General features: G+C 48.3%; 1 protein-coding gene across 2 annotated transcripts in view; it reads left to right on the top strand.

Moving 5' to 3' along the window:
• Window positions 1-16,639, top strand: part of BBS1 (Bardet-Biedl syndrome 1) — a 185,598-nt gene that overhangs the window by 129,341 nt on the left and 39,618 nt on the right. For both annotated transcript variants that reach the window (XM_045760604.2, XM_045760603.2), the window contains exons 8-9: window positions 10,608-10,836; window positions 16,258-16,413. In XM_045760604.2, coding sequence (XP_045616560.1) covers window positions 10,608-10,836; window positions 16,258-16,413 — 385 coding nt within the window. The remainder of the gene's footprint in view (window positions 1-10,607; window positions 10,837-16,257; window positions 16,414-16,639) is intronic.

Genomic DNA, 16,639 nt, shown 5'->3' with positions numbered 1-16,639 from the left:
TCTTTTTCTTCTGTCTTCTAGTTTTGGCATGTTTAATGCTTCCAACCTCTCATCGTAGCTCTTGCCCTTCAGTTCTGGGAGCCACTTCGTAGCATGTCTTTGCACCTTTTCCAGTTTGTTGATGTGCTTCTTAAGATATGGGCACCACACAACAGCTGCATATTCTAGCTTTGGCCTAACAAAAGTCATGAACAATTTCTTTAGTATATCACCATCCATGTATTTAAATGCAATTCTGAAGTTAGAAAGCATCGCATAGGCTCCTTGCACAATATTCTTTATGTGGTCCTCAGGTGATAGTTTTCTATCTAGAACCACCCCTAGATCTCTTTCTTTATCAGAATTCTTTAAAGATTTCTCACATAATATATAGGTTGTATGGGGTCTATGTTCTCCTATTCCACATTCCATAACATGACATTTATTAACATTAAATTCCATTTGCCAGGTGGTGCTCCATATACTTATTTTGTCTAGGTCTTCTTGAAGGGCATGACAATCATCTAAATTTCTTATCCTTCCTATTATCTTAGCATCATCAGCAAACATATTCATATAATTCTGTATACCAACTGGTAGATCATTTATGTACACAATAAACATCACTGGTGCAAGAACTGAACCCTGTGGTACTCCACTTGTGACATTTCTCCAATCCGATACATTGCCTCTGATTACTGCCCTCATTTTTCTATCAGTCAGAAAATTTTTCATCCATGATAGAAGCTTACCTGTCACCCCTCCAATATTTTCCAGTTTCCAGAACAACCTCTTATGTGGAACTCTGTCGAAAGCCTTTTTTAGGTCCAGATAGATGCAGTCAACCCAACCATTTCTTTCCTGTAATATCTCTGTGGCTCGATCATAGAAACTGAGTAAATTCGATACACAGGATCTTCCAGATCGAAAACCATACTGTCTGTCTGATATTATATCATTTCTCTCCAGGTGTTCTACCCATTTAGTTTTGATTAGCTTTTCCAATACTTTCACTATTACACTTGTCAATGATACAGGTCTATAATTGAGGGGGTCTTCCCTGCTGCCACTTTTGTAGATTGGAACTATGTTAGCCTGTTTCCACACGTCTGCTACGATTCCTGTACACAGGAATGCCTGAAAGACCAGGTGAAGTGGAACGTGTGTGTACGCATGTACATGTGTACGCTGTGTGTGTGTGCACATGTGTATACACACGTGTGTGTAACATGCCTTGTGTGTATGTGTATATGTATATGTATGTGTATATACATAATGTGTATGTGTGTGTGTACTTTTTCTTTCGGACGGGATTCTGTTCCCTTCTGTGTTGACGGGGCGCTGGGGGAGCAGCTTGCTCTGTTGACTCTCGCATGGTCCCGCTGTTGGTGGGCGCTTTTGGTTGCCTTCCGGTCTCTGTTGGCATCGGTGGACGACTTCTTCCCCTTTGGGGGGGGGGGGTTCAGAGCTGGCGGGGTGGGCTTCTTTCCCTGCTCTTCGTCATGTCGACTTAGTGGGTGCGTTGGACGTGGTCGATCCAGCCCATCCCTCTGGGGTTCCCGTCTGCTCTTTGCAGTCATGGGCCTTTCGCATCTGCGGTTCTTCTGGACTTCTTCAGTCTGTGCCCTGGATTCTATGCCCTCTTCGGAGGACTGTTGTCTCCTGACCGGTTTCTGTTGGGGCCGGGTGCCTGGATGGTGGCCCTGGGCCTCCAGGTCACTTCTTGGCACGTTCCTCTCCAGTTTTCTGGGACTGGCACAGTAGGTGGTGGGGCTTCAGGCTTGCTGCTTTTGTTGCCTTCCCTATTTTGTAATTAGCACTTGGTGTAATTTTTTTTTTTTTTTTTATCTTTACCGGATCTTAGTGCCCTGTCTGAGTCTGCTTGAGATTCGGTGTCTGGCCTACCTCGATGACTGGCTGGTGTGGGCTCCCAGTCAGTCCGCTTGTCTGCTCGCCAGGGGTGTGGTTCTTTCCAGATCGCCGGGTTTGGTTTCCTGGTGATCTGGAGGCCATTCCATCTGTTTCCATCCCTGGTTCGGACCTGGGCCTTGTTTAGTGCTATTGGGCCACTCCTTGTCTTTCCCTCGAGAAGTGTTACTGCGGCTATGGTCCCGCCTTCGGCTGTACATGAGGGGGGTCCCGGGTTGCTCGGCGGTTGCTTGAGCAGTTGTACGGGAGTCTGAACTTCGACGTGCTGGTCTGCCTGCGGGGTCGGGTTTTGCTTCAGCGTCTGTTTGGTTCCTTCGGAGACTCCCCTTCCGCCTCTTGCATTCGTTGGGTTCGTTCCTCCGAGGATCTTGTGTTGGTGCTGCATCACCAGCTTCCTCTTTGGGGTTTTTGGGGTTCCGTGCCTTGGCACCTCCCGAGCCTTCGCTCTATGTGTTCACGGATGGGTCATCTCTCGGCTGGGGCTTTGTGACCAGTGCTCACCAGGTCGGCCGGAGATGGTGGAGTCTGTCTGTCCGTCGGGCTCACAGCGCGGTTCGGGAGTTCGTGGCTGTCTGGTTTGCGCTTCGGAGTGTTTGGGTCACTCGGTGCTCTACCATTCAGCTCTGTTCGGACTGATCTCTGGCAGTTATTGCCGGAACCTCAGGGTTTCTCTTAGGTGTTGACCTTTGGGGTTGGTTCCGTAGTGGCTCGTTTGCTGGATTCTCGGGGTTTGGCTAACCGTGAGGTTCATGTCTGGGGGGTGTGTCCTGCGTCCTGGCGGACAGCTGTCTCGGTTCATTCCTCTGTTTGCTGATTGGCCAGTCGTCGCCGACTCGTTTTGTTGGCTATGTCGGATGTATGGACTCCTGGCCGTGGACGTCTTCGAGTCAGCGTGGTCTAGACGTCGCCCATTTTATGTGGCGCCCTTACTCACCTGCGAGGCATTCACGGTGGATGCTTTTCGGCAGGACTGGTCGAGGTGGGGGTACCTGTTCCTCTTCTCCCGGTCCAGCTGTTGCTTCGGGTTCTGGCTCGGTTGCAGCCCATTCCCACGAGAGCAGTCCTTATGGTTCCTTGGTGGCCGGTCCAGCCTTATTTCAGACGCTGCTTAATAGGTGTCCGAACCCGGGGCGTTTTCCCGCGGCTCCGCCTCTTTCGGCAGGTCGAATCGGTCCAGTACGTGACTGGTTCAGTCTTCTCCTCGGCTCTTCGCGTCTGGTTTTTTGACGCGGGTATCACCATCTCTGTGGTGTTCAGGTGGCTTTGTTGACGGTGTCCCACCTGCGAGCGTCGTCTTGGTGACAGTATGACGTTTCATACGCTTTCTAATGTTTTGTTTCACCTTCGGCCTGCTCATGCGTCACCTGAGCCGTCCTGGTCCTTGATCAGGGGTGCCTTCTTATCTTCTCCTCAGTTTGTGGTAGCCCCTTCGGTTCAGGTTTCTGCTCTTTGGTACTGGTGGTAGATTTGTACGTGTGCAGCCTTTCTCCGTCCTGGCGACGGTCGAGACTTCTGCTTTCCGGAGGGGTTCTTGGGTTATTGTTGCTTGATTGGTTTGGCCGGTGGTGCGTCCTGTGTTGTCCGGTTGTGTTTTGTGCCGTTGCCTGCGTACCGTGTCTGGGGATGCGCTGTGGTTGATCCGGTTCCCCTTGTTCCCTGTTTTCAGGGCTCGCGTTTCCCAGGTCGTCCGCAGAGTTTTTCATTCTTCCAGCCTGCGGTCTGTCTTTGCGCCCGTGCTGTTCAAACGTTTGCAGCTTTTGCTGCTGTGTTGGCGATGTCTAGGGCTCATTTCGGGTGCAGGGATTTGAGGGTCGCACAGGTTCTTGGCCGCCCATTCTTCATGCGCGTCTGCTCCTGTGCGTTCTTGTTGCCTTGGGTCGCAGGTTGCGACCTGTTGTCTTGGCTTCGCGTTGCAGAGTTTGTGGCAGCCGCCTCCTGGGTTAGCCCTTTCTTTTCCTTCTCTTTGGGTATGAAGCTCCAGGGAGCCGTAGGGGCTCCCCACAGAAAACCAGCGTTGAATGTAATGAAACGTCATTTTTTGGGTGAGCCCCGGAGGCTCCCTGGTAACCATCCCTCCCACCAGTCGGCGGTTTTTTCGTGTTGGTTGAAGCTTAACTTCCGAACTGAAGCTTGGCAGCTGGCGCGGTAAGGTCCGGGGCTCCTCCCTCCCCCTCTTGGGGTGGGGAGGGCTGCGTGGACGATTGGCGCGGCAGTTAAGTGTGATGTTTGCTTGTTTGCTTGTTTCCTTGTGATTGTAGGGAGTTTCTACCTCTCTGTTCGTTTTTTTTTTATTTTTTTACCATGTGGGGTTTGTTTTGTTATGCCTACCTTTCTGGGTGCCTGACCCCGGTCGATGGCAGATAAGGAAAACCCCAACCACAAAGGGGTTTTCCAGGGCCATTGCTCCCTGAAACCTCTCTGAAGGGGCCAGGTTCTGGTGCTGGTCCCTGGTAGGTCTGAACTCCTTAGCTAATGTCCCGGTCTAATATAACATACATTAGCCCAATAAGCTCCAGGGAGCCTCCGGGGTTCACCCAGAAAATGGCATTTCATTACAATCAACGCTGTTGTTTTTGCTGTCATTACACTATATATACACTTTATATATAAGTATCTACATTTGTGTTCACCATAAGGAATCAGTAAGTTGGTATGCTGAATCAAACAACTGCAAGGAGTGACCACCACACACCAGCTAGTCCGTCACTTGCTGTAACTCCCTCCCTCCTTCACCTCACCTGACTCGTCAGCCTTCTCTTCCCACCATACTGTTTTTTGCTTTTATTCACTATATACAGACGTTATAAATAAGTATCTGCATGTTTTGTTCACCATAGTAAACGACTAAGCTGGTATAGTGAGTCCAGACAGTAAAAGGTGGTCACACAGAGTCAGCAGATAATGCTACCTCTCTCCCCACCAAGATTACTCCTCCCACTACAGTGCTAATTATCACAACAATCTTGCTATTATCAGAATCCTGGACATTTTTATCTCGTCAGGGGTCTTCTGTAATACTATCATCGCTAAATAATAGCATGTACTTATATATTTTGGCATTTTTAGGCGTTGCTGTGGTCACAAGCTGAACAGCAGTGCTGTGAGCTCATGCTGCGTGCGCCAGTCTTGGTGGCTCACTAAGCCACCAAGACTGGCTGTTAGGACCTGTTAGGACCTCAGGTACTGAGGTCCTAACACCCGGGAATGTTGCCCTCGATTTAAAAAAAAAATGGGGTCTGTTTACAAGAGCCCTGATGAAGGTGAGGTGAACCCCTTGTATCCGCGGGCCGTTTAAATATTGCGTAGTACTCCAATACATCATATGATGTGTTACGCAGTTTAAGGGTTAAAACAAATTTGTGTACTTTATCTCTAAATTTACATATTCTGAACTGCACAGCCGAAGTATTGACAGTACAGTATTAGTGAAGAATATATTGGATCTGATTAGGTAGAAATAATTGTAGAAGTACAGTACAACCTCGATTCAACGTACTATATGGGACCAACCCCAGTTCGTTGGAGCGTTGGATTCGTTGCAAGAGGTGACCTTCAGGAGGTGTTTGCATCAGTGTCTTTATTTTTCTTGTAGAAAATAAAAATGCATTATCATATTATATACTGTATGTTACGGTGCCCTCTCCTATTTCTTTCGTTTGCCGGCTTTAAAGAGTCATATCAGCTCTCCCGTACTGATTCTCTGAGGTCCAGGGAGTCTATTGATATATGTGGCGACCAGACTGGCTGCCAGTTAAGGGAGAAAGTTACATTATAAGTTGTAAGTAAGGAGAAATTGGTGCCCAGACTGGCTGCCAGTTAAGGGAGAAAGTTACATTATAAGTTGTAAGTAAGGAGAAATTGGCGCCCTAATATAAAATGAAAGAGTATCCCCTACTGCAGATATGACGTTTTGGAAGGGATGCTAGCCGATCGCGGATTGGCCGACTTAGGTCGCGGGCGACCAATCAGGGCCCGCCGTGACGTCACCGAGTGCCCCGGGCGGCGCCAACGTCAGAGTTGACCTGACCTCGGAAGCGAGAGGACGCGCCTCGGTCTGCTCTCAAGGATTAGAGTCTCTACAAGCCTTTCTTAGTGGATTAGTGCTGGCTATCGCAGCCCATCAGATGTATTGGAGACCCCGCGCTTCTGGGAAGCAAAAAGGAACCAAGTTTATTGAGCAAAAGAGTGCCAAACTTGGAAAATATTCGGCGACGACGCTGGACGTTGAGGGCCTGAAAAGGTGTGGCGGGCAATCCTAGCTGTGAACCGGGTCACATCCACTGAGGGTTTTGGAAGGACGACACCGTGCCTAGGACAAGGAGCAACGCCTTGTGGAAGGGGCGAGTGTGGGAAAATAGTGATTAGCTCAGCGCCTATCGATGAACCAGGATTGGGGTAGCTGAATCTCAGGGATTGGAACGGCGACGACGTGAAGGCTCCACGACACCTGAGGACCTGTGGAACGTTCCTGGATCGTCAAGGATCGACTCAGGAAGCGTGGAAACCTCACACCATCGAGGGACAGGCGTCGTGAGCCAGGAATGTAAGGTAGATCATTTTCCCTTCCATTACCCCTTGTGTGAGTAGGCTAGTTAGGCCACAATATTTACTTATGTATGTGGCAATAGGACATTAATACTTTAGTAGTAGAATAGGCTGCAAGGCAGCTTGTGTCCAGGACTGTCAGAGGGGACAGTGTGTATGGATGGCAGGACAGTGAAGAAGAGGCGCCGACGTGGTGAAGAGGCCCTCCTGTGAGAGAGTGTGGGACTCCTGTCTGTCTGCCCAGTTGAAGGAGTGTTGGAGGTCGTGGAAGAAGAGGCTGACGATCTCCAGACTTATTATCCTTAGTTTCATGTTCATGTATTACTTGTGATTGTATGTGTGTTCATGTAATTTGCGTCAGTAAATTCACACATTTTATCACTGTGTTTAAGTGTGCTTCCATTACAATATTTCTCTATGAGCATACACGAAGGTTATCATAGTACCACCTAGGGAACACTACGTTCTCTATAGAAGTTCTTATTGCCTGGAGAGTGGTAAAGACAGCACGGACTTATATAAAAGTGTACCCTTAGCCATCCGATCAGTATCAGTGCCTGAATTGTGGCAACTAGTAACGTAGTGGCTAGAGAGAGGTAAAGCCACATAGGCCTTCCTGGGAGAGTACCCTGGGCCGACAGTCTAGTAGCAGATCTATGGGAGTAGCAACCTTCTGGCTACAAACAATATATAATACACCCACTGAACTGCATTGCTGGGGTGCAGATATAATAACCCAGCTGGCAACCTTGTTAAGAAGAAGATAGAGAAGACAGGCGGGAAAGGAGTTCCTGCAATCTTTTTGTCTGGCAGGCAAGACTCAGGGAGGTTATGGTTATAAGGTAAGCCTGAGTCTTCCTTCACTCCTCCACGGGTCTAGGCCGGAACTGTTAACAGCAGTTTCCCCGTGTTTGACTGAAGGGCTTCCAGGGTGAATCAGTGGCACCCACGTGACATGTACCGATATGTTATTACTCTACTAACAAATACTGTGTTACATTTGTTATTTACCTTATTGTTGGAGGTAAGTCCATCTTAAAGTCTCAAGGGAGGGATTGAGAGAGAGGGAGGGAGGGATGGAGAGAGGGAGGGAGGGAGGGAGGGAGGGCTGGAGAGAGGGAGGGAGGGAGGGAGGGAGGGAGGGAGGGAGGGAGGGCTGGAAAGAGGGAGGGAAGGATGGAGAGAGGGAGGGTGGGGGGATGGAGAGGGAGGGATGGAGAGAGCGAGGGATGGAGAGAGGGAGGGAGGGCTGGAGAGAGGGAGGGAGGGATGGAGAGAGGGAGGGAGGGATGGAGAGAGCGAGGGAGGGCTGGAGAGAGGGAGGAAGGGAGGGAAGGAGGGAGGGATGGAGAGTGGGAGGGAGGGATGGAGAGAGGGAGGGAGGGATAGGATGGAGAGAGAGAGGGAGGGATGGATGAAGAGAGGGAGGGAGGTATGGAGGGAGGGAGAGAGAGAGGGAGGGAGGGAGGGAGGGAGGGAGGGAGGGAGGGAGGGATGAAACACGCATGGTGCTGTGTGTACAGGGATTAGACCCGTCCACTCACGGTAGAGTTGTACCAATAACATACAGTAATTTCTCAAAGAGCAGATGTCTATCATATTACAGTATATTTTCGGTTTTATTTAGTTCAGTTTAATTAGGATAATAAAAAGCTATTAAAACAGTGGTTTTAGAAATTATTTATTAATATAAAACTTTCAAAAGTCATGGGTCACTGAACTATTACTTTCTTTCACTCTCACTTCTTTCACTTTCACAGACGAAAGTGAGTGAAACCTCACTGTAAAGTGAGGTTTACAGTACAGTGTTCTCTTATCTGTCCACCCTCACTCATCTTGTTTCATCACAGAAAATGTCTATAAGGAGATTTTACCACATGTAGCTAGGTAATCACGCTTCATCCTTTAACCCTCAAACCGCGCATATCATATATAAATGATATCAGTGACAAAACCGAAACCACGCACATCATTTATATATGATTTCGTGTCTAGCGCTATAATTTAAATGCCTCGCCTGGGATAGGGGCAGCTATAGTACAGCCACGACCGATAGTTGCCAGATGCCACCTAGAAAAAAAATCCAGGCTAACATTCTTGGGTATTAGAGCATCAGTATTCGCAAGCCACCAAGGCTGGCGCACGCAGCATGAGCTCACAGCACCGCTGTTCAGCTTGTGACCACAGCATCGCCTACTAATGCCATAATATATATGATACTGCTATTATTTAGCAGTGATAGTATTACTGAAGCCCTCTGACTGTGATAAAACTGACTAGGATTCTGATAATAGCAGGATTGTGATGATATTTAGCGCTGTGCTCCATGGAGGGAGGAGTAAGGCTGTGGAGGGAGGGTTGTGGTGTCGTCTTCTGACTGTGTGTGGCCACCATTTATTGACTGCACTCACCATACCAGCTTAGTGGTTCGCTATGGTGAACACAAATGTAGATACTTATATATAATGTGTGTATAGTGTGAGATAACAGCGAGAGGAGTAGGTTGGGAGCTGCCATTTTGGTGAGGGAGGAGCGTCGCACGACTTGGCATGTTGTTTACTGATGGCCACTGTGGTCTTTGGGCACCATACCAGCTTATTTGTACAGGTATGGTGAATAAAACAGGTAGATACTTATATATAATGTGTGTATATAGCGTAATAACATCACAAAGAATATTGTTGGAGGAGAAATATTAGTGCGTCTGGCCTTGAGGGCGGCCGCTGATCAGCTGACTGTGTGAGTAGCTACGTCTTTGTGCCTTTACTCACCGTACAAGCTTAGATGTACAGTTATGGTGAACAAAACATGTAAATACGTATATATAACGTCTGTGTATAGTGAATAAATGCAAAAACAGTATTGTGGGAGGAGAATGAGGGTGAGTGAGGTGATGTTGAGGGAGGGAGTGGCAGTGAGTGACTCGCTAGTGTTTGGCGGTCACTCCTCCTTGCTTTTTGACTCACAAGACCAACTTAGTAGTTCGTTATAGTGAACAAAACATGCAGATACTTATATATAACCTGTGTATATAGTGTAACAACAGCAAAACTATTTGTTTATTGTTTTATGAACATAATACATTGAATCACTAATATGCACACCATAATTTTGAGTACAGCGATGGTTCACACATTTTATTATATAAATATACCACAATTCACTGTATGGAATAATATTACTGCAAAAACTAAGAAAAAATCAATCAGAGACATTGAAATAATTAGGTAATAATATATTTGTGGCAACTGCCGTCTGACAGCTCGGGCGGAGTAGACCTCGTCTAGCGAAGGCTCTGCCAACGCCCCTTTTTTGCCACACTTCCCTACCCTATTGCGGCTAAAATATGCCTCCTACGATTTTTTTTTTTTCCGTGATCAGGGAACAAAAATGAACACCTCTATAAGACGAAAGAATTTTTTGGAATTTTTATTTTGTTGCGCCTGTGGGTGTGAATTCCATTTGGGCCCCTAGCGGTTTGAGGGTTAAATTAATGTACAAAGATACGTGTGCCCCAAATCAGTGAACGAAAATCATGGAAACTCAGTTGTTCACTTGTGTGGATCACTGGCTGGTGTTTTTGTGGACCATTTTGGCTGGTGTTTGGTTCATATGGTTCACTTGTGTGATCCAACTTCTTATGAAGGAATTATTAATTGTAATCTGTGATAGAATGAGAAAGTTTTCCACCACTCTGTGAACTCTGTCCCAAAATCGTAAGCTTGTGGACCACTTGTGGTCCACATGTGTGGTCCACTTGTGTGGTCCACTTGTGTGATCTACTTGTGTGATCCAACTTGTCATATGAGAGAATTATTAATTGTAATCTGTGATAGAATGGGAAAGTTTTCCACCAGTCTGTGAACTCTTGTCTGGACATCGTAAGCAAATCCGAACATCCCTCGCTTCGGCGAACCATTGTTCGTCGAACCAGGTGAGTAAATTCGGCGTGAAAAGTGTGCGAACTAGCCGGAGATTCGTTGAATCGGGGTACGTTGAATCGAGGTTGTACTGTAATGTATGTTTAATGTGAAAGTTATTATCATGTATAGTCAGATAATATTAATCTAATGACAAGACAATCATTACATTCATTGATTCATTTAATATATAACTACTCTACAGGACTCTACATGTTACTATTTATTATCTAGGGTAAGCGGTTATGGTCTCTCAGGCTTCCAGCTGCCATAACGTGTGTGGAGACTCTTGAGATCCGTACGCTTGGCCTCACACTGACAGCTCTTGGAATGGCTGACAACCGTGTCATGATTTATCGTGATAAGCATTTAGTGGATACTATACACACTGAAGACAGGATATCTGCCATGAAATTTGGTCGCTTTGGACGAGAGGATAATACTTTGGTTTTGGTGATGAAAGGTGAGACTTTTTTTTTAGATTTTAAAGGCAATATGAAAGATTATACCTGTACTGTAATTTGGAATTAAACTTTTATATTTGGGAAGTCCTTTCACGTAAATGTTAATTTGTTTAGATAAACTTTGGAGCAGTAAATGGTTCCATGTATGCAATAAAAAGTAAAACATTTTAAAGTTCAGTACATTCACTTTCTCATTTACTTTTTCTTTGTGTATTTAATGCCTCATTTTATTACCTTAAGCAGGTTTCACAACCTCCAAATGTACTTTTAACCATTGTTATGTGCGCCTAAAAATAGCCAACATCACTGCTGTGCGCAATAAAAATAAAAATAAAAAAACCCAGTGTTGAATGTAATGAAATGCCATTTTCTGGATGAGTCCCGGAGGCTCCCCGGAGCTTACTAGGTTGATATGCTAATGTCAGACTTTGGCATCAGTCATGTGTATGGAGTTCTTGTGGGCCTACCGAGGACCACGAGCCAGAACCTAGCCCCCTCTAGAGAGGCAAGGGGAGCAATGGCCTATAGAAGCCCCCCATGTGATTGGAAGCATTCTATGTCTGCCATCGACCAGGTTAGGCACCCAGAGAGGTAGGCGTCCCAAAACAAACCCCTATTCTGGTGAAAATTGCAACCAAAGACCGAACGAGTGGATAGAACTCCCCAAACGAAAACGAGCAAACTAGTATGATGTCACCCGTCATTGTGCCGCTGTCTGCGCAGCTTCCCCCTCCCCGGGAGAGGAAAGGGGTAGCCCCAGACCCACCACGCCGGCGACCCACACCCCAGTTCTGAGGCTGGATGTCAAAACAAGTGAAAAACCGCCGACTGGAGGGAGGGAGGGAGGGATGCCGGGGAGCCTCCAGGACTCGCCCAGATAATGGCGTTTCATTACATTCAACGCTGGTTTTCTGGGGGGAAGCCCCTACGGCGTCCTGGAGTTTACTACCCACAGAGGAAGAGAATAGGGACTTACCCGGGAGGCGGTTGCCGCTCACTCCTCAACGCGAAGTCGAGACAACTGGCTGCATCCGCCGACCCAAAGCGACACAAGCCCGACTGGGCCTAGGAATGTTTACAAGGTAACGAGCAGCCAGGACCCTGTTTGACCACCAAAATCCCCAAACCTGAATGTCAGCCCAGGACATATGGCAAAGACGGCGGCAAGAGCCACGAACATGCGGACTTCATTGGCATGGGGTAGACCGCAGGCTGGCTAGCCTTAATCATCCTGCAGACGACCTGGGAGACCCGCACCCTCGAACAGGAAAGAAGGGAAACTGGATCAACCCAAAGCCCGTCCACGGATACAGAAGCTGTGGCGCGCAAATAATGGCGGAGAGCCGCAACCGGACACAAAACATGATGCACCCCCGGCCTAACCAACCAAGCATCAACAACCCAGGGACCCCTCTGGAAAGCAGCAGTCTCATTCTTCACCAGAAAAGAAGGAGAAGGCTGCAGATGATCAAAACGATCACCACGACCGAAAGAGCAGAAACCTCTGCATCGGTGGAGAGCATGAAGCTCCTCAACCTGACCCCCAGAGGCCAATGCCAACAGGAAAAGAACCTTTGAAAAACAATCCGGAACCGAAGGGGCCATAACAAAATGAGGAGAAGAAAGAAAAGAGAGCACCCTGTTCAACGAACAGGACGGCTCAGGCGGCGTATGAGCAGGCTGGAGGTGAAACAACACCCAAGACAGCTTGCAAAACGGCGCAGATGTGATATCAATACCGAAAGCAAGCTGCAGCGGCTCCGCCAGCGCCGCACGATACGAGGCAACTGTGTTAGGCATAAGGAAACGGTCCTGGAACAACCAAGAGAGAAAGGACAACACCACCCTAACAGAAAGTGAAGCACAACGACGAAGACGCAAGAAGAACTGGAAGGACCGCCAGGAAACTACATACTGCCGTCGAGATGAAGCCCGCAGGTGGGACACTAATAAGGAAGCCACCTGACCACCATAGAGATGATGATAAACTTGAGTAAAAAATACCATACGTGAAGACTCGAGAAGAAAATCGAACGAGCCACATGAGAGACTGAACCGATCTGCTGGAAGAGGCGGAGCTGTGGAAAAACCTCCGGGTTCGGACACCGAGCAAGCAGCACTTGAAATCACGGCTGGGCAGCCACCAAGGGGCCAAGAGGACAACTCTCCCCTGGTAAGTCTCCAAGTGAGTCAGGACCTGGAGCAACAGCTGAAACGGGGCAAAGAGGTACAGGAACCCCCACCTCGACCAGTCCTACCGAAAGGTGTCGACCCCTACCGCCTCACTGTCGGGAAAGGGCGCCACATACAAAGGAAAGCGCCGCGACCACGCCGACGCAAAGAGGTCCACCTCGGGGGCATCTGAACGTCTGGCAACGCCAACAGAAGGAGTCGGCATTGACCGTCCATTCCTTGGAGAGAGGAACGAAATGAGACAGGCCGTCGGCCAAGACGTTGGACACTCCCTGTTACGTCAGCGTCATTTCACAAGCTGTCTCGGGCGTTGTTTCACCTCCGGCCTGCTCATGTGCCACCTGAGCTGTCCTGGTCATTGGACAGAGTTCTCTCTTATCTTTCCTCTCCTCAGTTTGTGGTGGCCCTTTCGGTTTAGGATTGTTTCTCCAAGGCTCTTTTTCTGTTGGCATTGGCCTCTGGGGGTTAGGTTGATGAGCTTCATGCTCTCCTCCAGTACAGAGGTTTCTATTCTTTCGATCGGGGCAATTGGTTTGTTCGTCTGCAGCGTTCTCCTTCTTTTCTGGCGAAGAATGAGACTTCTGCTTTCAGGAGGGGTCCCTGGGTTGTTGATGCTTGGTTGGTCAGGCCGGGGGTGCATTATGTTTTGTGTCCGGTTGCGGCTCTCCGCCGTTATTTGCGCACCACGGTTTCTGTGTCCATGGACGCGCTTTGGGTTGATCTGGTTTTCCCTTCTTCCCTGTTCGCGGGTGCGTGTCTCCCAGGTTGTCCGCAGGGTTATTAAGGCTAGCCAGCCTGCAGTCTATCCCCGTGCCCATGATGTTTGTAAGTTCGCGGCTCTTGCCGCCATCTTTGGCAATATGTCCTAGGCTGACATTTGGGCGTGGGGATTTTGGTGGTCAAACAGGGTCCTGGCTGCTCGTTACCTTGTTAATGTCCCTGGGCCCAGTCGGGCCTGTGTCGCTTTGGGTCGGTGGATGCAGCCAGTTGTCTCAACTTCGGGTTGAGGCGTGAGCAGCAACTGCCTCCCAGGTAAGTCCCTCTTTTTTTTTTCCTCTGTGGGTAGTTAGCTCCTGGGAGCCGTAGGGGCTCCCCCTCAGAAAACCAGCGTTGAATGTAATGAAACAGCATTTTCTGGGTGAGACCCGGAGGCTTCCTGGCATCCCTCCCTCCCTCCGGTTGGCAGTTTTTCGCGTGTTTTGACATCCAGCCTCAGAACTGGGGAGTGGATCACCGACAAGGTAGGTCTGGGGCTCCCCCTTTTCCCTCCTGGAGAGGGGGGAGCTGTGCAGGTGGCGGAGCGGCAACGGGTGACATCATACTAGTTTGCTTGTTTTTGTTTGGGGAGTTCTATCCACTTGTTCGACTTTTGGTAGCAATATTTTCACCAGAATTGGGGTTTGTTTTTGGACGCTTACCTTTCTGGGTGCCTGATCCGGTCGATGGCAGACAGAATGCTTCCAACCACATGGGAGCTTTTATAGGCCATTGCTCCCCTTGCCTCTCTGAGGGGGCCAGGTTCTGGCTGTGGTCCCCGGTAGGCCCAAAGAACGTCATACACATGACTGATGCCAAAATTTGACATTAGCATATGAGTGTGGATAGCTCCAGGGAGCCTCCGGGTAATGGTGTTTCATTACATTCAACGCTGGTTTTTTATAACACGGTGTCTGTTTACAAGAACCGTGAGGAAGCTGATGTGAACCCCATGTAGTCGAAGGCCACTTGAATCGTGCCCGACATCCTATATCATATACATACGCCATGCACACGGTTTGACATGTTATTCTGGGGATATGTATACGCCATGCGCAGTTTAAGGGTTAATACAGTGGCGCCTCGATTAACGAGTTTAATCCGTTCTGGCACTGTTACGAACCCGGATCCAGCGTCCGAGCACGGAGCAGTGACGACCGCGCCATCTGTGGGTCAGCTCCCGAAACCCCCTCCAAACGGACGACGACACCTGGTGAGGATGACGTGTACTGGCCACAAGGGCCAGTTTCCAGTCCTGTGCAGCTCACAACACAGCCGCTCCTGACCTCTGGTGAGGTGGTGCTCAGACTACAGCGCCATCTATGGAGTGGATATGTCGGGTGTTTGTGTCTGAGCCTGTAAGTGAGGTGTTTTAGTGTCCCTGTTATTGATGACGTGTCTGCTTACAGAGTCGACCTGGGACTGCTGTGATGGAAGTTGAGTCAGTCTACCCGAGGCAGCCGTCCCCTTACCTTGTGCTTTGCTGCAGCAGCTGTGAAGTCGTTCCCCGGAAGAACACTGTGGTGTTACCCTGCCAGTGGAGTGGCAGTAGAAGGATTACCCGGGACTGACTGCTGGAGACGATTATCCACTGGGGTATTGAGGACAGGAGAGTGATTTGTGGTATCACATGAGGCTCCTGTCTAGGGCGTTACCCTAATATCGCCCGTGGAGTGGCCTGACCAGCGTTGCTGATGCGGAACCTGCCAGCAGACCTGCTGGACTTGTGGTTGACGGCCTCCACGGCGGTGCCCCCAGTGGACCTGTGTTTTGGCTGACCTGTGGCCAGGGTAGGCTCAGCTTCTCAGAGGATTCGTTGTGAGGCCACGAAAGCACCGAAGACTTAGCACCGAGAGCTTGATTCCAGAGTCTTCAGGAGAAGACGTTTGTGTACAGTGTTAATACCCCTCCCCCCGTGTAATCTTTTATATATTATTTATTGGTGGTGGTCAATATATTATATTAAGTTCTTGACTTTATTTCCCTTCCCCTTTAAGTTACTTGCGTCACGGATCTCATCCCTTGAAAGCCACTACTGGCTTGGGGTCGGATACAACTTCCTCTAACAACATCAGAGTAAGAACCCCGTTGCGCCCCGAGAGGGCCGTAACAGGCACCGAGCTCGTCATGTGTAAAACTCGTCTTGTGAAACAACAACAAAACTATCGTCGGAGGTGTCCGAGAACCAGCGGGAACGTTCGTTAATCGAGCGAAAGCTCGTCAGTCAAGACATATTTTCTGCGAGTGGCTTGCTCGTCACTCTAAATGCTCGTAACTGGAGCCGCTCGTCACTCGAGGTTCCACTATATATTGATGATGATTCACAATTACAATGACAAATTTAAAAGTTCACTCCTCACAATTATTACATTGGCCTCACATACCTTATTTTATTAATTCAATTAAATTTTATTTAATAAAAAAAATTTCATAATTACTAATTGACTGATATTGTTTTTTTCATTTTCCAGGTGGGGCACTTCTTGTGAAAATTTTGAAGCGAACTGCACGTTTTGAAATTGAAGATACTCTAGGATCTGCCCATGCGCTCGCAGTGAAGCTCAACATACCCAAAAAAACAAAACTCTTTGTTGACCAGACCATGCGCGAGAGAGAAAACTGTGTGTGTAAGTTTCTTTATTGACCAGACCATGCATGAGAGAGAGAACTGTTTACTGGCCTAATTGTTATGTAAGGGCTGATGTACTGGTTTCCTAGTCTATTGGCACCTTCACATCTACAGTTGAAGCTGTGTATGGAATTAGTTTTTATCACTTCACCTCTTAGTGTATTCCATTTCTTCCATACTTTTACATGGAACAAATTCTCCTTAAAGTCTCTGTTACTCATTTA

The sequence above is a fragment of the Procambarus clarkii genome, chromosome 63 (assembly GCF_040958095.1).
Source record: "Procambarus clarkii isolate CNS0578487 chromosome 63, FALCON_Pclarkii_2.0, whole genome shotgun sequence".
Taxonomy (NCBI): Eukaryota; Metazoa; Arthropoda; class Malacostraca; order Decapoda; family Cambaridae; genus Procambarus; species Procambarus clarkii.
The sequence above is the reverse complement of the archived record's forward strand: the minus strand, read 5'-3'. Positions and strand labels throughout refer to the sequence as shown.